General features: G+C 35.9%; 1 protein-coding gene across 1 annotated transcript in view; it reads right to left on the bottom strand.

Annotated features, from left to right (window-relative positions):
* Nucleotides 1-24,517, bottom strand: part of LOC150109374 (uncharacterized) — a 226,240-nt gene that overhangs the window by 7,099 nt on the left and 194,624 nt on the right. The window contains exons 2-8 of the mRNA XM_090407765.1: nt 14,495-14,596; nt 13,865-13,962; nt 8,123-8,280; nt 6,152-6,306; nt 5,956-6,034; nt 4,192-4,342; nt 3,860-4,010 (exon numbers count right to left, since the gene is read on the bottom strand). Coding sequence (XP_090263891.1) covers nt 3,860-4,010; nt 4,192-4,342; nt 5,956-6,034; nt 6,152-6,306; nt 8,123-8,280; nt 13,865-13,962; nt 14,495-14,596 — 894 coding nt within the window. The remainder of the gene's footprint in view (nt 1-3,859; nt 4,011-4,191; nt 4,343-5,955; nt 6,035-6,151; nt 6,307-8,122; nt 8,281-13,864; nt 13,963-14,494; nt 14,597-24,517) is intronic.

Consider the following 24,517-nt stretch of genomic DNA (forward strand, 5'->3'; position numbering starts at 1 on the left):
ACGCAAAACTTTCATCCAAGATGAAATTCAACTCCTCGGGAAAAAAGATACCATGGCAGAGAGAAACCAAATACCTTGGAGTACAGCTAGACAAAAAGCTAAATTTCAACAGCCACATCAAGCTCATCGGCACAAAGACATCCATAGACCAACTCTGTCCCCTGATCAACCGCAACAGCAAATTGGATATACGCAACAAGCTGTTACTATATCAAATGGTAATAAGACCAGTAATCACATATGCATCCCCAGCATGGAGTCACACATCCAAATCTAACATCCGGAAACTACAGAGGATACAAAACAAATGCCTGCGGATGATCTTGGACGCCCCATGGTTCGTCAGAAACACGCAGATCCACAGAGAAAACCGGAACCCCCAGACATCCATTCCCTCCTTCATGACCATGCGGAAAAGTTCTTCAGCAAGGCATACTCTCGTCCCAACCCACTAATCAGACAAGCTTCCAGTTATAGTGAACATGACTATCACAAACATAAAAGACCCAAGGCAATCCTGCTCTCAGCAGAACAGAGTTAACTCCATAGTTCATAAAGTGCGAGCATAAGGCTCACAGTCAAGCTTCTCGACGCAGACAAAGGGGAAAACAAAAAGCATTTTATGCTTCACCCAGCAAGCCAGTAACGTTGTTGTTGTTGTTCATTATTTTTAAATCGCAAGAGAAAGCTGATACAGCCTTCAATGCTCACAATTATTACCCACAATAATTCCATCACCCACAAACTAAAATCCAGATGAAGAGTCAAGGACTCAGTCCATCAACCAATTAAGTTGAAGTTCATTTTTAATTTTGTTTTGCATACAGAAATTGTGAAAAAGCTGACTCGAATAAATACAATGTGATCAAAATTAAAGTATCCCTGTTTAAAGCCTTGTGGAGCTTCATCCAGTGATTCAAATGACGCAAAACTTTATAGGAATACATTCCAAAATGAACCACCAGTGGGTGTTGCAAACATCAAATGCACGGAATTTGCATATCACTCAACTCGGGAGGGTTTAGAAAGACGGACACGGGATTTTTCCATTCATTCTCGTTGTTGTCCACAGTGATGGCACTAACCTTTCCACAACGTGCTTTACTCGTGAAGCTAAAACTACCAAAACAATTGCAATGCTGTTGCTGCCCTCCACGAATTCAGTCGCCTAATAAATGACGAGGTCCACTATCTCCATGTACTCTGCGATGAATGATCAGTCGTTTTGAAGAAACGGGGGATCGTTGGGAGTTAGATCTGGCAGAGGTCACAAACCAGTTAGTTTACAACATATGAATGAAGTTGCTACTGGAGTTGTGGAGCAGACCATCAATAAAAGTGTTAGTTTCTGGTGCAGGTGCAGTATCAAGATACATGGATGTGCCTTACGCAATTGTCTGGAAAATTCTGCGGAAGATTCTGCATTTCTATCCATTCAAGATAACCCTGTCACAGGAGTTGTGCCCGCAAGCCTTTGAAAGTCGATTGACATTCGCTTTAACATTCCTTGTTGAGCGGAATTGAACGCTACGTGGCCGTGGATTGCGTAGCCCATACCCGACAATTGTGAATACCCACAATTGTCGGGTATGGGCTACGCAAACTACCCGTTCTCCGCATGCAATCCAACAAATTGCTTTACATTCACCCAAAATGACTGTCTGGTGCGGGTTTACAGCTTCGTTTATCATTGGACCATTCTTCTTTGAGAATATTCGCCAGTCGGGTCCTGTGGCCTGCTCAGTATCGCGAGAGGTATCGGTATAAGAAGCAAATTTGTTATGCCACAGCTATAGCAGCACCTATATATAGATTCAGTGGTTCAAGCAGAGTGATTAGCCGTGAGTTTCCCACGGCATGGCTGCTTCGTTCACTTGGTCTGACCCCCCCCCCCCTGTAACCTCTGGCTGTGGAGATTTCTCAAAGATAGAGTTTATCGGGTTCATCCTGATAGCTTCCCAGCTGAAAGGCATAATAACGCAGCATGTGCGCAACATCAGTCCGGGCTAGTTCTTCCGTAGAACACACTGTGCAATGGATGCAGTTTGTGTCAAAATTACTACATCTACATTCAGTACGTCGTACACCACCCTCTGGTGGTGAATTTTGGAACTACTTTTTTTTTTCTTTCTCAGATATCGCTTCCTCATGATGCACGATGTATTCCTACAAAGTTTCGCAGCATTTAGAGCACTGGATGGTGCTTCCGAAGGCCTTAAACAGGGTTACTTTAATTTTGATCACCCTGTATATTTACATTGTGAAAAGCGCACAAAATGTTAGCGAGTTCAACGTTTCTAAGGCCATTAAACAATATTTTAAAAAAATCTACTGAAAGTACTTTTATTTATACACAGAAAAGAAATTTATTTGCGCTGATATTAAACGTCAATAAATTAATCGATTTTAATTATCTTTCTTTTTTTCTTTTTTATTCGCAATGATAAAATGACATGTTAACAAATCCCCTCCCCTCCGGACTTAGACTTGCGACGCCGAAGTTCAATCTGTGCAATATTTCATACTCGAAAAACAATAACAGAACACGCCACTTCTATCGAAGGTCTGCTTTCAAGAATAACGCGTTCTCCTGACAAAATAAATTTGAACACTTTCATACAAATGTTAGATTATCTTTCACGCACCTCCTGTCTCGGAGCACAGTCTGATCGCGGGAGCCTACTGTAGCGTGCTCGCATTCCATAGATTAAAGAACCCGAAGTCTTTGCGTATAAAACATTTTTAGACACATCCAAATATAGAATTTATTTCCTATTTTTCTTTATAAAAAGTTAAGGAATTTTTTTATATCAAAATTCTTCAATGCATTTTTATAGTGGTACACCAACAAGAATTTTGTATAAGAAATATTGATTTAAGACATCGATTGCTAATAGTTCTTGATTAAATGCTTCAACTAAAATACTTTCAAAGATTGATAATAGTGTTGGCAACTTGTAATAATAAAATAATAAATAATTTTAGTAAGTATTTTGTATATACTGTTTAGAACTTAATTTTCGAGACTTATTTAGAGGTTAATGTTTTCATAACGGCAATACAAAGTAACTCACTCGAACATACAACCTTGAGTCTATGTCAGGAACTGCATTGGATTGTTTTCAGTTACGTCCAAAATAACAACGTATATGAGTGTGTTCTTCTGCGTGATTTTCCTGATTCACTTTCTAACAAAAACAAACAAAAAAAAAAAAAACGGAATATGAGACTGAATAACTCACTTTTACTCGAGAATTATTATAAAGGTTCCGTATGTCTAAGACAGAATTCTAACCTAGCTCTTTTCAACTAAAATATTGTCAATTCCAACTGAGCTATGGACACAGAGTCCATGTCCGCGCGGTTGGCCTAGCGGCCATGCGCTTCGCAACCATATGCCTGGGGAAGGAGTGTCCTAGGTTCGAATCCCGTCGACGACGTGAGGAGCTGAAGGATCTTCCTCAGCCATAGCCAAGTTAGCCGGTCTTAGACGTGGACAGCAGGGGTTCGCGATGAAAACCGCCAGTTTGTCTGGGGTTTTCATCGCGCAAGCAGGCAAATCGGCCCCGTGAACACACACAGATTATAGTTAGGAATACTTAGACACCCCTCCAGCCATAAGTCTGAATTGTCAGCTATGCCGTTTCCGAGCGCGGATAAAAAGAGGGGGGATTGAGGTGGTGCCGCTCTTCCCCCGTAAAAGGGGCTAACGGCCGTTGAATCACCATACGAAATGAATGAACAGAGTTCATCTTGCTGAGGAGTGAGTTGTGGTATCCAAAATTTAGAACAAATAAACGCAACAGTATTAAAGGGATAGAAATGATGTTACAACGCTTGAATATTCCTGGACACCTACCTTTATTTAGCGTAAAATGGGAATCTGTGTATTCGACTTTTAAAAACGCCGTCATCTCGGCTTCAAACACTTTGTTTGGATCTGGAGGGAGTTCTGTAGGGACGGCGCGTCGTTTTCTGCCATATCCGATTTGTCCGTTACCGCATTGCACCTTAAAAAAAAATAATAATTTAATGGAGTAACAAAACAAAAGTTAAACTAAGTGTTTTACTGAAAAAAAAACATTAGTTAAAGAGTACTTATTTTCTAATAGTAAAATACACATATCAAGTTTTAATTGCATCTTCGTTTTAAATAAAAATAAAAATCAACCGCTAAATATTTCAACTTACTCCTTGACACTGTTTGATGCACACACTAACGGTGCCAACGAACAGCACGTAGTTAGAATCTGGGAATTTGAAGGCACGAAACTTGGCAGCAAGAGAATCCCCATTATCTAGATCCTCGAAGTTTCCGAAAATATAGGGATCAATCGAACACCTAAGAAAGAAGAAACAATTATCACCCATTACCCTCTTCACACAATAGAAACTCTTTATTAATATTAAGATTTTAATGAAAACAGATCCATTTTAATGAAGATGGATCTATTTTAATGAAAATCGATCCATTATCAATGTGCATTGACTAGCGCTCTCCCTCTCTCTCTCTCTCTTTCTCAAATAGCCTTACAAACCGTGAGTTGAGTCACTTCTCTGGCATCCGAATAGCTGTACAGAATTATGACCACGCAGCAATTCTGGTTGCCAAGGTATCTTTCACTGACCGAGAAACCAACAATGGAATATGTTGGTTGTCATGGTAACCCAAACAGTTCTCACCTAGCAACCGATGTTTAGTCGTTCACTAGAAGGTTTTCAAGCTATTTATTGTTACGTAGTTCTCCGTGTGGAATGGGAAATCTTTTATTGTATCGCAATAAAAAGACATTTTCTAGAAAATATCTTTGCCAAGTGGGATGTGTATTTAATATGAACACACTCGATTTACGGAGTGTCGAATGCTTGCTCGTCATTGATGTCCTATGAATGGGTGATGACTCTTTGGAATTATTGGTCGTAGTGCCATTTCCGAGTATCTTTGGGTGTTACTGTTCATCTTAAATGGATAATGCGTAAATGGAGAAATACTGTATTGTTATAAAACATGAAATAATGTCGAAATTGCATTATCGGAATTGCTCTAAGCATCAAAACCAAAGGTACTATTACAAAACACTAAAAGTGGGCCTATGAATGCAATTATGAAAACGTAAAAAAGGACTGATATATGAAACTTTCAAACTTTCCCAAATCATTTGACAACACTCTATATAAACCATAGGAACAGTATATTACTTAGAGAATATTATGATATTTGAATGTGGGAATTTATTTTCACATTATTATGAAGTCATCGTGTTTGTTTCTGCATATTAAAATTCATTGAATATAAACAAACACTGTAAAATCGTAACTTAATTTATTCTTCTTCAAAATAAACTCAATAATTTCGGAATTAACATTCCTAATCTATAAATTTACAAAAGAAATGAATTTCATTACCCTAATAATTTCAACAATTATCCTTCTTTCGTGATCAACAATACATAACGCGCATGCGTATAACTTGCACATGCGTATTCATTGTTCAATGATTGCTTCCGGCCATACAAAATACACAAACACGTTCGGATTTCACTACTCTTTTTGTTGTTTGTTTTAAATAACAATTAATACATTTCAGGTTGATTTTCGCAATAAGAATTTTTAACAAAGTCAACGCGTCAGATTTCAATTGAAAGCAACTTTTCTTTTATTTGTAATTATTTAAGATTTTCCTTGAGGCTATGAAGTTTCGTGAAAGTTTATCAACTTGGCTTTTCGCTTTAAGAAATATGATTCCGCTAGAGATTTCAGGCACTGTGTGCGATGTATTCGGCAAATGTAAGCACGCACTAAGTTGTGACATTTAATTACTTCAGAGACATACAGAAAAATAAGAAAATGGGAAAAAAGCTTCTGCTTCTGTAAAGTTGTAATAAATTTATTTCAATCTGTTGTTTTAGTGTGATGTTAATTATGGTTACAAAAAAGTTTCGAGTTTGAGCTTACCCATTCATTATTATGACTTCTTCTTGCTCTGTTGTGTTATCGGTAACTTTTAAGTAGCTCGCTAGTAGACCATAAGTATCTATAACATAAAAAAATAATAATAATAAAAAAACGTAAATATTTCTTGTGGAAAGCACAACTTTAGCTTACTTCATGTGGGTAAAATGGATAAAAATCAGAACCACGCGATTTTTACCTGCACTCTTCTCATCCAAATATATTAACATTTCTAGAGGAGTTCCTGGCTGCACATTCAAAGTTGTATCCAAAACTCTTCCGTGCTGCCTTACTGCAAGGTTTAGATACGGTATTGGAGCTCTGGCTTCGATGTAATCTATGATCGTGATGTTTCTGGGAAGAAAGAAACATTGATTATTTATTATTTTTATAAGTTTAATTATTTTTGGAGGGAGTGTTTAATACAAACGTTATGAAATTACGTTTTTGTACAGTTATAATACTTTATGTCAGAAATATCAGGCATCAGAATACAACAGAAATATCTTTTTTAAATGTTGAAAGTCATTTTTTGTTGTTGTTGTTATTATTATTATTATTATTATTTTATTTTTATTTTTATTTTTATTTTATTTTATTTTATTTTTTTACACAGAAATTGATTTAATGGGGAAGAATTTGTAAATATGCTAGTTTTCAAAGAATATTTTTGTTCAGCACTGAGTTAGTCAGTTTTAGATTATAGAAAAATTCCTTCAGGTTATTCTATATAGTTTTAGCCCTTAAACATAAACCGATGCTGAATATACAGATTGGTTGTTTGTTTGTGAGGAAAAAATGAAATCTAAATGCATTAATCTCTGGCGTTTTTGGTGAGTTCGAAGAAGATAGGAAGAAATTAATTATGTTATTTTTTTCTGTTTCACTAAACACACACACACTATCTGATTTTCCGGAAATAGAAATGTAGGAGTCCTATCAGCCAGTGGGTGAAGAGATTTAATTGGATGAGATATTTCAAGAACGATTTATGCATGCGTATAAACTCATCTTGACTCTTTATCATCGTTACTATGTAGGAGGACTAAAGATTTGATTACCATTCATTATTATGCTTCCTATGATTTAACTTCTAAATTCCCACCTATTAGTCAACCAAAAGTAAATCGACAAAATGTGAAAAATCATCAATGATATTTTATACAAATAAGACCAATTCATTTTTAACAGCAACCGGTATAATTTGTTCTCCTTTATCGAGTCTAACCAAAGCTTCTAATTTACATAAAACCATTGTTATTTTTCTTTTTGTTCCTTTTGAAAAGCACACAGATTAAAAAAAAAACCTGCAGAAATCAACAGGTATGTCTAGGGAAGGAGATGCTTCAACACTATGTGCCATTTCACTAGCACTTGCATATGCACTCCAGTAGAATACTCTCTCTCTCTCTCTCTCTGGTGTAGTTAACGGCACCCACTCAATCTCGACCAGTGTAAGAATAATTGCTCAGTCAATCAATCATATCCACTCGATATGATGCTGTCATGCCTTAGCTCCGCCATCATTGCGTACACAAAGAGCGCTAATTAATCAATGGAGCAAAATTACGAACATCATACAGCACCTAAAACATAAAGTTTTATTGAATCTATCCAAATGAAGACTCAAACCACACGATCCACTTGAATGTGTGCAGTTCATTTGAGATATTCTGGATTATATATATATATATATATATATATATATATATTTTTTTTTTTTTTTTCCTTTCAGTACTGTTTTGCAGTATATAAATCGCACTATAGTAGAGCAGAATTGAGCGAAGATTATTTTACTTTTCTAATATAGTCTATTTTTTATATTTATTATTGTAGGAGAACAGTATAGGCATGTTAAAATTAATATGCTATATTAGTAATTTGATCTTCACTACAATGCAACCATATTGTATGTCAGGGTTTCTGTAACACTTAATTTTACACCCATGAAATAGTAAATTTTAAAATGAAAAATGCTTCTTTCTAGAGAAAAAATAAATAAACGGATAGCATTAATTATTCCCCGTTGCTATAGCAACTTACACACAATAGTTACTTTTTTTAAAATAGAGATAGCTATATCGGAAACTATATACTGTTATTATGAGAAACAATCTAGACTCTATTATTCAGTATATCAACTATTTTTCTATGTCTGATTCAATCTTACTCTTCTGTGAAATTTTCCGGTAAGACTTCCCTCCTTTTTCTGTTTGTCATGTTCGCTGTTGTATTGTGGTCTCGAGATATCATGCACTTGACAAGAATCACATCTACTTGCTTTTCCGGCTCTTCGATGATCACCCTATGGTAAAATATTCTTTCTCCCTAAAAAGAAAAACAGACAGAGAGATCCAATTATTGGTTTTATGTTCATCCCTGCTGTGTACTGAAAACAAACAACTTCCAAGTGAACTTTCCCTTCCGATAAAAATAATAAAGCACAAGAAAATGTCATTTTTGTCGAAATAACCTCATTATTTCTTATAAAGTTGCACATAAACAGAAATAAGCAGGCAATTAGGTACAAAACTAATCAACATATTTAAGTTATTGTTGTGGTTTCTAGGCAACAAACGCTTCGTTAGTTGCGTCATAATTGCATTATTGGGATTTTATATTAATTGTTACCATAAATTTATTTTTTCTAAATCGAGTCGGTAGAGTTCCGATTGAAACTTCAAGAGAGTTACGCAGTATTTTAAAATGATCAAATCTTTAAATTACAGAATTTTTTTTTCTTTATTGATAAATGGTAATTGTTTATTTATATTCAGAAATTTAAGTCTCGCAATTCTTTCATTTTATCTTCTGATATTTTGTTTTTATTCTTGGTTATGGTCGTTGTTTTCAGACAAACGAGCCAGAATCTTAACAACCGCTACGAATATTTTCTGGAGTTTGGGATATTGGGAAGTCGTAAGATGTTTGGATTGCGAAGAAAATCTTCAAATAATTTTAAATTAAAATGAAAAGAGATTGCACAGATACTGATATAAATATGTTATAAAATATGCAAAGGCCAGTAAAGAATGCTTGCCTTTTTTTTTTTTTTTTCTTTTTTCAGAACGACGTGATTGTATTCAATAAACTTCCCTCTTGTATTCATCTGTCTTGGTGAATGCGAATTTCGGTGGTTCACAGTCATGAGGCCGAAACGCAAAAATTGCCAATCAAGAACGGATGGCAAGAAATGGGGGGGGGGGGGTAAAATATCGCTTTAATTCAACTGATGCTGATATTTATGTAAAAGTGTTTTAATAAATATTTATATGTATTTTCTATTATTCATGAAGTAATTCCTTCATGGATAAATAATGTTTATTAAGATATTTAGAAATAAATACGTGCGTAATACAACTAATGCATGTGTGCATGTGTATGTGTATTATAAAGAAATTATTTATTTTTTTATATATTATTTTTTTGCACATCTTCAGGCTACTCCACAGTTGGAGGAGTTGGAGTGATTTCTCACATGAATTTTTCATTTTATTACCACTATTTCCTTGATAATAAAACTTATTGAATCTACGAACAGACTGACAGTTGCATGGTTTTTTTTTTTTTTTTTTTTTTTTTTTTTTCCCTAGGACTCTTCTAATAACAAAAAATATTGTTAGGCTAACATTTACTAGAAAAAAAAAGTCTTCTATAAACTTTTTGTCAGCCATCGTATAATATCTACTCTACTATGTCCTTAAAGTAAAGGAATTTTGTAATCTTGAGAAACTTTGAAGTGTGGTATAATCATGTTAGTTGGAAGTTCCGTGCTTCAGATTTAGAGCTCAACTGCAATATATTGTGAAGAAAAGGCCCTTTGACCTTTTATCTATCTTTCGTCATCGTCCAAAATAATTAAATTTAATAAAACCGAACGCAAAAAATCAATAATACTAAGCTAAAGAAAAAGAAAGAAATACAAAATATAAAACAGTTTCTACAGTTTCAGAAGAGTTACCCTTATATTCTTAAAGTTATTGTGGATAAAGTTTATACACCATAATGTGTTTTACATCTAGATGTTTGAGTATCTAACTATTGAGGAAGTTAGATACTCAAACTTAAGTTAGAGAAGTACAGCATTGCCATCCAATACCCTTGGAGGGTAATGGATGGCAATGCTGTAGCCAATGAAGTTCTAACTGAGGCTCGGTTATTGCTGTTACCCTCCTGCCATGATCAGAGCTTTAATTGCTCAATAACACCTTATCCCTACACTGTCCTCTACAGATAACGGGGAATATGAAAAGCATTCTTGCTTCGCCCCTTTAAGCTTTAAGTCCTTATAAGGACTTAAAGTCCTTATAAGGACTATAAGTTAAAATTGTGGACTAAAAAGAACAATCGACCGTGAGATACGGTGACTGATTTTATATGAGATGCCCATATAGGGTAACAGATGGCAATGCTGAACCAATGAAGTTTAACTGAGGTTCGACTGTTGCTGTTATCCTGGGTTAATGAGTTCGCTCTCTTAGGGTTTGCCCTAAGGGAGCACTTTGAGTCTCCGGGGAAGGTGTTCTCCGGCACGGCCCGCTGAGGGGTACTTGCCGGTGAATTATTTTCCTCGGAATATGAGCGGTTCTGCTCAGTGGTCGGGGAGCCCGTCACTGAGTGGAACCAACGCTGAGATTAGGACGGTCTTTCGCCCACTATGGAGTGGCCTAGAGATCGTCCGTATTTTTGAGATTTCAGCTTTACTTACATAGTCGGTGATTGATTCATTCAATCCAATACCCTTGGAGGGTAATGGATGGCAATGCTGTAGCCAGTGAAGTTCTAACTGAGGCTCGGCTATTGCTTGTTACCCTCCTGCCATGATCAGAGCTTTAATTGCTCAATGCCACCTTATCCCTACACTGTCCTCTACAGATAACGGGGAATATGAAAAGCATTCTTGCTTCGCCCCTTTAAGCCTGTCCTTATAAGGACTTAAGTTAAAATTGTAGTTTTGTAGTTGTTAATTCGGGATTCAGTTTTTTCGATAAGCAAAGTAATATTAATTCAATATTCAAGAATAAAAAAAAAAAACAATCAGCAGATGCCGAATATTTTGGTTCCGCCTGTGCTCCATCGATAGCGATTAACACCTCTCTTATAATTTCTTTCTTTAGTTTAGCCGAAGAGCGAGAACTACCAACATGGGATTGTAGTTTAATATGCTAATCAATATCTCCTCTTCTTGTCTCTGTTTCATAATTCATAACAATTATTTAAAGCTTTAAAAGTCTTCGGACTGATATTTTATTCATTATTCATGAGTCATTCCAAATTTCTTAATCAAACCACTTCTGCATGTAATACTTCTCTTTGCCCTCTACATCCGATGCAGCAGGACGTAGAGACCACAGGGGAACGACACCTTTATAAATTGCACAGTGCTTCCGAAACTTTTTTTTTTACGATTCACGATGATCTACAGTATCGTTCTTTTTTTAAGTAAAAAGTCTAAGGATGACACCCATTGAATGGCGATAGGTTCTGATGTTATTAACCTTTAACTGAAATTAACGAGATAATTGGTTCACGTATGCGCAATGATCCATCTAAGAAAAAAATCAATAATCTGATTTACAGATAGAAACGATTGTGTCCTGTCCTTTATCTACTGATGACACAATAGATAGATGAAATAATAGACAGACCGATTAGTAGGATTTAGAACTGTCTGAGCTAATACCAAAAGGCGACTTTTGATATATGAACCAATTTCTCTCAATTCGTGAGAAGGAATTGGATGATCTCGGAAGTATGGTGGTTTGCCGTTAACAATCACAGAGATCGGCCTTTCACGGAATTTCGAATATTTCTAAGATTCATTGGATTTATTACTTAAATGAAGAAAACTTAAGAACGCTACATATACGAAATTGCAGGGATTAAAATCATGCAACTGTACGATTTAACTAGGGAAAAATCATTTCCCTAGAAATGTTCGTCATTTCAAACCAGCTCCAAAATTTGCAGATCCTATGAAACTTTAATCAGATATTTTAAAATTAAATGAAATGAATTTAAAATTTTTAAAAAGCAACGATTTTTTCTCAAGAGCCTCCGTAACTCAATAGACGAAGCCCTTTGGTCGGAAAGACCAAAGGGCTTCATCTATTGAGCTACTGAGGCGATCCAGGATTCGATTCCCAAGAGGAACTTTATCTGGTCTCTTTCGACGAAAGGTGAGTTAGCCGGTCTCATAGGGAGGTAGTGGGTTTTTTCACCCCGAAACTCCGGTTCTTCGTCCCTCAGAACAGGTAAACCGGCCCCGTAAAAACACACACACACACACACACACACACACACACACACACACACACACACACACACACACACACACACACACACACACACACACACACACACACATCTATAGACATCTGCAATACATTCCCCTCCCTCAACCCCAGGCCGGTTGGGATTGCTTAAAGTATGTAATAGCAGACGCTGCTCCTGCTGGATAAAAAGTGCTCAGAAGAAGAACTTCTCTCTCTCTCTCTCTCTCTCTCTCTCTCTCTCTCTCTCTCTCTCTCTCCCCTTCGGATTTCATTATCATATTACCATCATTGAATAGCTTTTTACTACAGCGTTTGTGATCACTCAAATATGACACCTTCAGTTTCTTTTCTTTTTTTCCTCACCAAAGCTTTCAAAAAATCTCGTATTCCCATCTCTTGATCTCCTGATGCCGTATATGACTACCGATGGTTGCAGCATTTGTTATAATAGCAGAGCAGTTCATTTGCTAAGTTGCTTGTCTAAAACAATTTTGATTCTAAAAAATTCGTGTTCGAATGTGAGAAATCTTTATCAGGTGTTTTTCCTCCCGGAAAATCGGATTTTCCCACCTCAAAACAGGCAAACAGACCAGAACACACGCAATGTACAGAAGTAGGTCATTTATGGGAATAAGGATTAATCGTCTTAATCCGTCGGATTTATTTTTTTTTCGAACAGCTGCAGGGTAAAGTGTGGGTCTACACATAAGCGTAAATCAGGAAGGAGTTAAAATCTCGTGAATGACAGTCTGAAGTGCAAAGTCGTTATTAGAGTAAACAAGTTCAGTGTCAGCTCCATGTATAACTTGTGTAGTGCACATCATTTTTAATTCTTCTTTTAATTTTTGTAGTCGTTACCTTTTATGTAGACAAATCATCCCTCATGTAACCCCATAAGAAAGTAATCCAAGGCCGTTTAGTACTTTTATACCCAAACATCTACTAGGCAAAAGAATATTTAAAGTTATCAGCCTCCTGACAAAGATTTAAACTTCGCAGCATTCATGTACTTTTTTTTTAATCAGTTATCTATTTTTTTTCAACTGATTATCCCAGCTGTAAGCGTATGTTGCAGCATATTATCCTTGGTAGATTCCCCTAAATTCTTGTAGCGTTTTCTTTTTTTATGATGGAACAAAACACTGAGCGATGACCTACGAGGGGGGGGGAATCTGGAAAGTTCTGATAAACACCTAAAACAAAAAATTAATTAATTTTGCCTTTTTATATATCTAAAAAGAAAAGATATTTTCTGAAAAAACATTTTTATATGAAAAAAAAAAGATATGAAAAAATTTGTATATGAAATTAAAAAAAAAAATTCTTCCAGGTGTTTATCAGAACTTTCTAGACCTTACCCCCCCCCACCCTCGTCGTATCTTAGTTTAGGAAACTAAACTTCCATTAAACTGTTGCCATTAACTTGGTAACAGTTTAATGGAAACTGGTTTCATGCTGACTTTGAAATTCAGGATGAAAAGGCTTTTGACTAAATCTGATAACAAATTAAACGATGCTGTAGTTAAGTATTGTGTAATGTTTGTACATTTTTGCAAACATTCCCAAAACTATCTATTGCACGATGCTGATAAACAAAAAATAAATTAATTAATAAATAAAATAAAATAAATACTTACTGTAATTTTGTTTAACATCCTGATTGTTCCGCACGCGTAGATGTTGTCCAAAGGTAACCTGAAAACAATTCTTTCTTCTATTATTTGTGGTTCGCAGGCTAAAAAAAAAACAAGAAAGAAAAAGAAAACAAAACTGTAACTAAAACGAAACATGTACGAATGGATTACTACAAATTTCATAAGTACTTGTATAAGCTAGTGAATTAAATCATATATAGTGAAATCATAAAGTAAGATATAAATAAAGAGAAAAAAAATGAGGCCGGTGAAGAATCGACCGTGAGATGCGGTGATTAATACCCTTGGAGGGTAATGGATGGCAATGCTGTAGCCAATAAAGTTCTAACTGAGGCTCGGCTATTGCTGTTACCCTCCTGCCATGATCAGAGCTTTAATAGCTCAATAACACCTTATCCCTACACTGTCCTCTACACGGGGAAGATGAAAAGCATTCTTGCTTCGCCCCTTTAAGCCAGTCCTTTTAAAGATTTAAGAAAAGAATGAAATACAGTATATAGTTCGCTAGTGAAATATGAAAATAAAACGTTTGCAGAGGTTTTGATAAGTGATTAAGTTTTAGATAAAATAACACAAATCTCCTTTTTATATACATGATAACACGATACATACCTACGTAACCTTTGAGTTTTTCTAGGTACACCAAAGCAGAAGTAGAATTGACGTTTAGTGACACGATCATTAGTTTTGGAGAACACGTCACATTATACGATACTGAAAATAAACGAATATTATTTTGACTATGATCTATTATAATAAAATAATTATACTAGAAAAATTATCATTCCTTTTTTATAATTTTTAATATTTATTTGAAAGATAAAAACTTAAAATTGATACATTTTAAATACACCTATTTTTAATTAGGATAAAATTAGTATTATCTAATAATTCCTTAAAATATGAGAAGGATCAAATCCCCGGAGGGTAATGGATGGCAATGCTGTAACCAATGAAGTTCTAACTGAGACTCGGCTATTGCTGTTACCCTCCTGCTGTGATCACAGCTTTAATAGCTCAATAACACCTTATCCCTACACTGTCCTTTACAGATAACGGGGAAGATGAAAAGCATTCTCGCTTCTCCCCTTTAAGCCAGTCCTTACTTATATATATAAGGACTATATTGAATATTGAAATTGAAAAAAAAAAAAATAAATGTGTTGTTTCAGGCAAGCTGTAGCCAATGAAGTTTTAACTGAGGCTCGACTATTGCCGTTACACAGCCATGACTAGGGCTTTTAGCTTAATAACACTCCATCCACACAGCTTTTCTTCAATCAGATGAAGGAATAAAGAGTCAAGGACTCAGTCCATCTCCCCCCCCCCCCAAAAATGAAATATTGAATAATAATAATAATAATATATGAAATATTGGACCTCGTGTGGTGCCGGGATAAGAATAGCCCCCCCCCCCCCACACACACACCTGTAGCCCATATATGACGTAAGAGGCGATTAAAATGGGACGCAGAGTTTCGCTCTCTTAGGTTTCTTCAGGAATTTTGCTTCCGATGAGGGGGGGGGGCTTAGATTTCGGGGTATTTGTCCTGAGAGAGCATTTTGAGTCTCTGGGGAGGATGTTCTCCGGCGTGTCCCGTGAGGGACCTTGTTGGTGGATGCTTTTCCCCGGAATTGAGTGGTTCTGTGTTGAGGGGCCCGTCACTGAATGGAACTAATGCTGAGTTGGACGATCTTTCGGCCACTCGTCAGGACTGGTTCCGGGGATCGCCTTAATTTTTAGAAAGGGCTTTATTTACATACCAGCACCAATGTAGCCCATGCATGTCGTACGACGCGACTAAAATGGATACCCAGGGAGAGTAATGGATGGCAATGCTGTAGCTAATGAAGTTTTAACTGAGGCTCGGCTATTGCTGTTACCCTCCTGCCATGTTCAGAGCTTATAGCCCTATATTACTCTATCCATACATTTTCTTTACAGATAACGGGGAATATGAAAAGCATTTTTGCTTCATACATCTAACAAAAAAGAAAAAAAAATTAAATATTGGAGTAAGAATTCGATGTTTTAATATGATTAGTTGATTTAATTTGATCAAGCGTGCTGAGATCTTGAGGTGGCTCATCACCAAGATGACAAACTGAGATTTATTCATCCCGTCTTTAGTGATTTTGGGTTCGAGGCTTCTCCGGAGGTAAGTACCAGCTAGTTACTAGATTTATTCTATTTTTCTTTTTTTTCCTATCACTTCGCTTAACGTAGAATTTAGGATTGCTCTACGAACTTTAAATAGGCGATCCTGAGTGATAAAGTCTTGAGTTGGAGCAGACGTTTGCACAATTCAGAAGTTTTTATGACTTCTTGCAAATGAAATGGCGGAGATCGTCTCCGCATTGAGCTTGTGAAGTCAACGACCACTCCGATCATCGACAACAGACGAGAGTCCCAGACTCTGTATTCACAATTTGGCTCATATTTATATCAGGAAACAGCTGAAGAACAAGACGGTTCTATGAAGTCAGAAAGAAAAAACGCCCCAGGAATCAACATTAAAACGAAACTGCAATCCTTATGGAAGCAGGACAAACTAACGTAAGGTAAAAGTTCCTCCTGAGAGTCAAGGAACAATGGACGGAAGTGATCGTGGTCCTGAAAAACCATAAAATAAATTTTACGAAAGCCAGGAACACGGACGAGGGGGGGGGGGTCTGAATACTACCAGAGATTACCGCGCACTCATTAAGCTTTTAGATGATAAAAACGTCCAATACCATACGTTCGCTTTAAAAAAGCGAAAAAGACTTCAAGGTGGTACTGAGAGGTATTACAGAAGCCGACACCACTGAACAAGTCATAAGAAGCCTCCAAAACCCCGCACTAAACCCTATTAAAGTTAGTCGTATGATTTGAGCAGATAAACGGCCAATCTCTCTCAAACAGTAGCGAGAAATGTACGACCAGAAAACAGTTGCGATTTGCCTATAAAACCAGAACTATTACCACGAAAGGCATCAACTGGACAATGCTGCCATTTTGTCAGAAATTCGACTACTCGCAAGGCCGGTTGCTCCAAGGCCGGCTTCCGCTGGTGAAATGCAAAGAAAACTGCGCACACTTTCCTGCAAACAAAAATCAAAACAGAGCTAGTTAAACGTGCCAACTACATAGGATGCAAGTAATATTTGACCAACTAAAAAACCACAAAAGAAAAACCTAAGAGCCCCATCAACAACTCCACGGGTGCCCATAGCAAATGATTATAATCCTCCAACGGCAAAACAAACCATCGAAACACGTGCCTTTGCAGAAGTAGTAGATTCAAAACCTGCAGGAAAAATTCAACCCCAATGCCCCAACCAAATCCTGCAAAGCTGTAGTCGTAACAGCTCCTCTGGGAGAAATGTTAATCGAGTTCAGCAAAGCAAACCACACAGATGTTGGTGCGATACACACAAACAGTTCTTACAACACTAGTTGATGGTTTGTAAACGTGAAAGATCCGAGTCTCTACAGATTGTGTTCTGGAATGCCAATGGTCTAGGAAACAAAATGCGCGTACTACAAGAATTTTACATCACGTTATAATGTAGAGGTAATATTTGTAAACGAAATGCACCTTCGACCATCCGACGGCGCTAGGTCTGTCATTTCGGTATAGAAATGATGTTCTATACCGAAATGACTGACCTAATGATGGGGCGGAAGGGGGGGGGGGAACACAGACATATTTGTCAAACTCAACATAGAACACAATGAAATTGTAAATCCTGCCACCACCAGCATAGAAATCACTGGAGCGAAGGAACAAAGTGCACATAAACGGTTACTTAAAAATATACTCCCTATATAACTCTCCATGCAAACAGTTACTGGAAGAAGACTTGACTGAACTTCTAGACACAAACGAAGCAGTGCTAGAAGCAGGAGACCTAAATGCCAAGCACACAACCTGGAACAGCAGAACTACAGCAGAAACCGTAGAACCGTCAATGATTTTGCTGCCACCAAAATCACAGTGATCATAGGACCTCCAGAACCCACGTCCTACAATGTGGAAGGGCTTCCTGATGTACTTAAGTCGGGTTGTTTACCATGACGTAGACAAAGTTGAAGCATTTGCCGACAGACTAGAGAAGCAGTGTAGTCCAAACTGCTTTCATGGTCTAGACTTCAAGCTAAAACGCATAGAGTACGTAAACCCCATTCAACTGACATTACCTGATGAGGTCCGTTAAATCATCACCAAACTTAAGAATAGGAAAGCACAAGGCCCAGATGGAATTTCTAACAAAATCATCAAATACCTGCCACGTAAAACTATTGTAATGCACATTATATATCCGAGTTACTCATTAATAATGAGTAATTTGAATTCCATGAGAACCACTCCACAGAACAACAAGTTCTCAGAGTCGTGGAAAACATTAGCGCAGGATTCAACTGGAAGCAGCACACGTGGGCGATCTTCCTGGACATTGCCAAAGCATTCAACAAAATATGGCGCAATGGGCTTCTGTTATTATTATTTAATAATGCAAACAAAGCGGATCTTTTTTATAATCCGTTTTAAAGATGCAATATTATTTAACTATTAATTTTATTATTATTTTACAATCCATTCATATGTGTTATTATTTCATTATATTTAATAATCCCCTCCCTCCCTCAAAAATACAATATTATTTAAGGCAGCATTAAAATGCAATATTTAACATTAAATAGTTTATTTTAAGAAAGCCTTAAAAATATAACTAAAATGCTATATAAATCCTATATGGTATGTATGTTTGAAAAACTGAAGTACGCATAAAATAAATAATACGATACCGCACGTGTAAAAGTTACTACGATACTGTGAACGTGGTCACGATATTATTCATACAAGAGCTAAATACAAGCAGATAAACTAGAAGCCATTAACAACAGCGTACGGTCCAACTTTTCAGAACAGTAGATGTAAAGTATAATAACAGTAATTGCTGAAGTTCTGCATTCGCAAGGAAGACATTAGGAAAATGACTTTTTTGACATCATTTGTATTTCTTAAAAACCTTATTTAGTATTTCTGAAGAAAATTAAGAAACTTTTTTTTTTCCTTGAAAAATAACCGTGTCTGGAAGTTGTCGAATTACAGCTTGCTACTGGGGTCAGGAGTATAATTAGAGAATGCGAAGTAAAGTTGCTTCTCTTCCGTAGGTGAGGGGGGGGGGGTGAAGTCGTATAAGTGGAAAAGACAAGTCTGTGCTTATTTTTCGTCTCTGGAGAAAAACCCTCGAGGATCTAGGGGTTTCTTTTGAGTATCGAAAAAAAGGAATATTTAAATTTTAAGTTACTTGATGCATTCTTCGGAGTTTTTGAAGTAATGTTTAAAAATTCTTAGTACGAGTCATTACTGCTAGACGTACAAACAATCACAAACGAGGAATTCGATTAGCATAATTAATATTTTAGGCTTTTATATCAAACCGGGACTTTGTAAAAAGTATTGCAAGGGCTGTATTGATTTATCGGAATGTGCGGATGCACCTGGGTTCTGAATTCAGTTGAGCTAGCACTCTTCGAACAGATGAAAGTTGTAAAACATCTCAGCTTTTTGAAAGCACAGCTTTAGACTTCGCCGGGGACAAATGAACCACAGTTTTTCTTTCTTTTTCAATAATACGTTATTATGCTGAAATCATACACACGAAGTTCAAGAGTTTTTGTTTTTTTTTTCATTTTCATTTTTTTTTTTTATCCCTTCATTGATTGTATTCTCTGAAAGCATTCAGGCGATACCTCGGATAGGTTTAAACAAGTGCAGTTTAGTATAAGAATAGCGACTTCAGTTTCACTGACAATTACAACGTGCTATGCTCGTTCGACCTATACAATTTTTCTATTTTTTCTCCCAACATGTTTGTAATGCGTTTTTTAATATAAGAAATTTCATCGTTTTTAGTAAACATGTTTGTATAACTGCGAGACTAGTAAAAGTATTTATTCTAAGAAAATTCCAAATTTTGACGATGCAGAAATTAATTTCAGTTATTAAATTTGGGTTTGAGCTGATAGTAGTAGTAAATTAATCTGGCACTCTGAACCAGATCAAGATTAAGATAAGATAAGGAATCGCGTGACGTGATTGGTTGTTCATTTGATGACGTCATTGTTTTGTGATGTCATGTGTTTGGTTTGTTTAGAATTTCCTTAGGGGCATATGTATTACTATTATTATTATTACTATTATTACGGGCAACTCCAGGGAGTCATTAGACTCATCGAGGGTGGCCCCAAATCATATTCATCACAACTATTTGACATTCATACAGTATCTATCATACCTCGCCTTAAACTCATTCACTGTCACAGCATCCACCACAGACTCAGGGAGCGCATTCCACTCATTCACTACTCTAAAAGTAAAGAACCCAGCTCTAACACCTTTACTAACCACACTTTTGCCCAGTTTCCATGGATGCCCCCTAGTCCTCCCAAAACTAGCCCTGTTCTCAAAAATATCTTCTGAATTAATTTTATAGAAACCCTTCAGTAATTTGAATGTCTCAATCATATCTCCCCTCCTCCGCCTATCAACCAATTTTTGCAACCCACAAATCCTCAACCTGTTCTCATACGGTTCATTCCACAGACCTGCTATCATCTTGGTCACTCGCCTCTGGATCCTCTCCACCTCCTCCCCATCAAGAAGAAACCTAGGTGACCAAATCTGAGCACAGTAGTCTAGATGGGGTCTTATCAAGGCTCGATACAGAGGAACAATAACCTGCTTGTCAACGTATTCTTCAGCAACCAAGTGATTTGATGAGCTGTTTTGGTCACTTTTGCAATGTGTCCCCTAAATTTCAATTCCTTATCTACCAACACTCCTAAATCTCGTGCCTCATCAATTTCCTGGAGCAGGGTTCCGCCAATGCAGTAAACTGCCGCCAATCTTTTCACCCCAAAATGCATAACCTTACATTTTGCCACATTAAACTGACATCCATTCTCCTTAGCCCAGACCTCCAATCTATCCAAATCATCCTGCAAAATTTTGACGTCATCTGCATTCACTATTGCCCTGCCCAACTTCGCATCATCCGCAAACAAATGAACTGTTCCTCTCAGATCATTTCCTATATCATTTATGAACAAATTAAACAGCAGTGGTCCAAGAACAGATCCTTGTGGCATCAGTTCTTGTGTTTTGGTTCGTGTATGGAATTATGGGTGATGGTAGAGATAAAGATTCGTGTCGTCATTGGTGGTGCACTTCTGACTAGATCAAGATAAGATAAGGAATCGTGTCGTGGGTGTGTGTTGTTTTCAGATGTAGATAAGTGACATTATTGTTTTGAATTGAAAAGGGAGATATATTAGTGGGTAAGGATTCGTGTCGTGATTGGTGGGACACTTTTAACCAGATCAAGATCAAGATAAGAGTAGTATACCAGGCACTAATAACCAGATCAAGATAAGATAAGGAATCGTGACGTGATTGGTTGTTCATTTGATAACGTCAAAATGGGTGAAAAATACGAATTTTCGGTTATCATTGGTATAATTGATGGAATTATTGTAAGATATGTATTGACAAAATCACCTTGTAGTTGGAAAGAATTACCTGAAAGAGTTAAAAAACAGAATTCTTGGTTAATAAAATATAACCATCAGCTGAAGTGGGAAATTGGTTCACTATCTCTGGACAAACTAAGAGATTGGATGATAGAATCAACATGCAAATATCAAATATTACTCGCCAAAGGGGAGAGAAAAATCAAAAACATTAACGAGATTTATAGGGAGGCCTGTTCTTGATTTAAATGAAATTGGATGTCCAAAACGTGAAAACATAACATGTACTTTTAAATGCTTTTGGAAACATAATGAAAGATTCTGTGCATTTAATAATGCTCAGAAGTATATATATATATATATATATATATATTGGTTTCAAAAAAATAAATATGAAACCCTTAATTTTACTACAGTAATAAATTTCCAATGATCACCAAATGAAAATTAACTTTCAGATGAGAGTCACATTGTCAAAAACCACATGATGGCTGTTCCACAAGCATGGGAAGAACCTTTGAACAACAGTGCAATTTTAACAATAAGAAGTAGAAGATTAAGGAACAAAAAATAGATGTATTTTTCACTTTATTTATTTTCTGTATGTTAGATTCCAGTAAATACAATTTGTAAATAATATTTCACTCAAATAAAATGTGTAAATTTAAATGAACAAATTGGGTGTCGTTGATGTGTTATACAAATTTAAGTAAGACCATAACATTTTTTTTCCTTGTGAAATTTCATGCCACAAACCAACCAGAGACTTTTTTTTTTGACTGAGTGAATTAAAAGTCTTATGTGTTCATGCACACCCTCAAATATTTCAAGAAACTGTCAACTCTTGGAACAAAAGGAATCGGGTATTAAATTAATAGCCAGAATTTTAGTGGAGAAGATTTCACCTGAAAAGTCACAATACTGTTAGAATTTGTTTATTTTACAGAGAGCCATTAGATATTTTAAACCAACACATTACTAAAACTCTTAAAAAGATTGCTGTAGAAAAAAGGTATCATAGTGTGCAGATAAAATCAAATGAATCAACATGCATATCTCAAATAATACTCGTCATTGGAAGAGAAAATAATAAAAAACATTAACGAACTTAATAGTCAAACCTGTTCTTCATTTAAATGATACCAAATGATGGAAACAATATTTGCATGAATTTCAAAACTTTGAAGAAGCTGATGAATTTCTTATTTGCTGTGATCATAAATATTTATTTGAGGGTAAACATTTTTTTCTTTCTTTCTTTCTTTCTGAGCTAATTTTCGTTTGAAATAAGAATAAATAATTATTTATTTGTATTGGAAAGAATATCTAATATAATAATTGTGTTAAAATATATATATAAATATCCCTTCTGTGAAATAAATGTCAGGCTGAGAGGACAACAGTCAATTAGGACTAACAGAAACCAGTTTTACATAATTGAACTATGTAAAAACCATAGTTCAACTTGTTTTGAAATGTCACATGGAGAAAAATCACATGAATTACAGGTAAGCACCAGTGGCACCAGTGGCAAATCATTACACTATGAACATCGGCGCAAATGTTAAAGCAGAAGAATAAGAAAAAAAAATACGGTCTTTTTCACTTTATTTAATTGCTGTATGTTAAATTCAGTAAATACAATTTGTTAGTAATATTACAGTCAAATAAAAGGTAACATAGAAATTAACAAAATATATATTACAGAGCTAATATTCATTTGAAATAAATTCCAGTTTCCTAGCTACACAAAATATAAACAAACAAACAATCCATCTACTTGAAAAAAATAAGTGTATAAAATCCTTAATCAGGAATGAATAAGTTTAGGATATGTGTCATCACAATCATGTGAATGCTAATCACTTAGTCATGTGTAAGTGTTTCAGAAACATCCAACCATGGAAAAATGATACCTTTTGAACAATACCACAACTCATATATAACAGGATGTGATTAATACAGATCAAACAGACTAAACTACAGACTAATACTGGAAATAAATGAGATTAACAGAAAGGCAAGCACTGAGTTTACTTTTCTTCCACGATGTCGGTAATCAAAGAAGCTCCAGAAGCGCGGGAAAAAAATGTGGGAAATTATACTTTTTGAACATCATCTAATACAGGATGTGATTAGTTGTATTCAAAATGAGTAACTATAGTTCCATTGAGTCTGAAAAGAGAACTTAAACCTAAGACCGGAGATTAATGAGTCATCTCCAAGAAAACGAACAGAAACAAACAGGTGGTAATCTAAACGATGTGTCAACTATATTTTCTGGTTATTTACAGAACTATCATTCAACTCCTATGTTTTGTGTGTTTTTGTGCTGTAAATATATGTTATCCCCAGTAACCTATAATGAAAAAGTCAACTGCATTTTCAGATGTGTGTTTGTGTTCTGTGCTGTGAATATATGTTAAAAATCAACAATTTGGAATATTCAGAAAACCTAGATAGTACCAAGATGTTCCCCTTCTGGAAAGAAATGTAAGTTACTTTTTTTTTAACTTAAACATAACAATTGATAATTGTAATTTCAATAATCACTGTTCGTATGTTTTGGTAAGCGTAATTCTAATACTGAATGTTTTTTTTACATAAGAATAATCATAGGGTACATATTAGAGTATCAACATGGATATATTAGCGACTTTTCATGTCTAATGTATGTGTGTGTGTGTTTGAGGGACACCAGCATATAATTAAATTATTCAGAAAAGCCTAATCACTGCCACAATCATGACTCTACTCTAAGAATTCCCACCCTTATCAGGAAAGAAATACCCCAAAATGTATTGGAAAATTAGTACAACCATCTATAGACAACCAAAGACAAAACATGACGACAATGATGGATGTGTGTCATGCTGGAAAAATTCCATGATATCTTATCTCTAAAACATTGCCCCCAATTCCATAGGCAAACCAAAACACCATGTGATATCACAAAGAGACATATGTTCCCCAGAAATTTCCAAACAGATAACATCACGATTGCTTATCTCTAAATAACACCCACAATGCTATATGTGAACCAAACACACCACGTGATGTCCCTGACAGAAGGGAGGGGGAAGCGAAATTCCAAACATTCCAAAATTTATCTT

The sequence above is a fragment of the Typopeltis vanoorti genome, chromosome 2 (assembly GCF_054136105.1).
Source record: "Typopeltis vanoorti isolate ZY-2024b chromosome 2, IOZ_Tvanoo_1.0, whole genome shotgun sequence".
Taxonomy (NCBI): domain Eukaryota; kingdom Metazoa; phylum Arthropoda; class Arachnida; order Uropygi; family Thelyphonidae; genus Typopeltis; species Typopeltis vanoorti.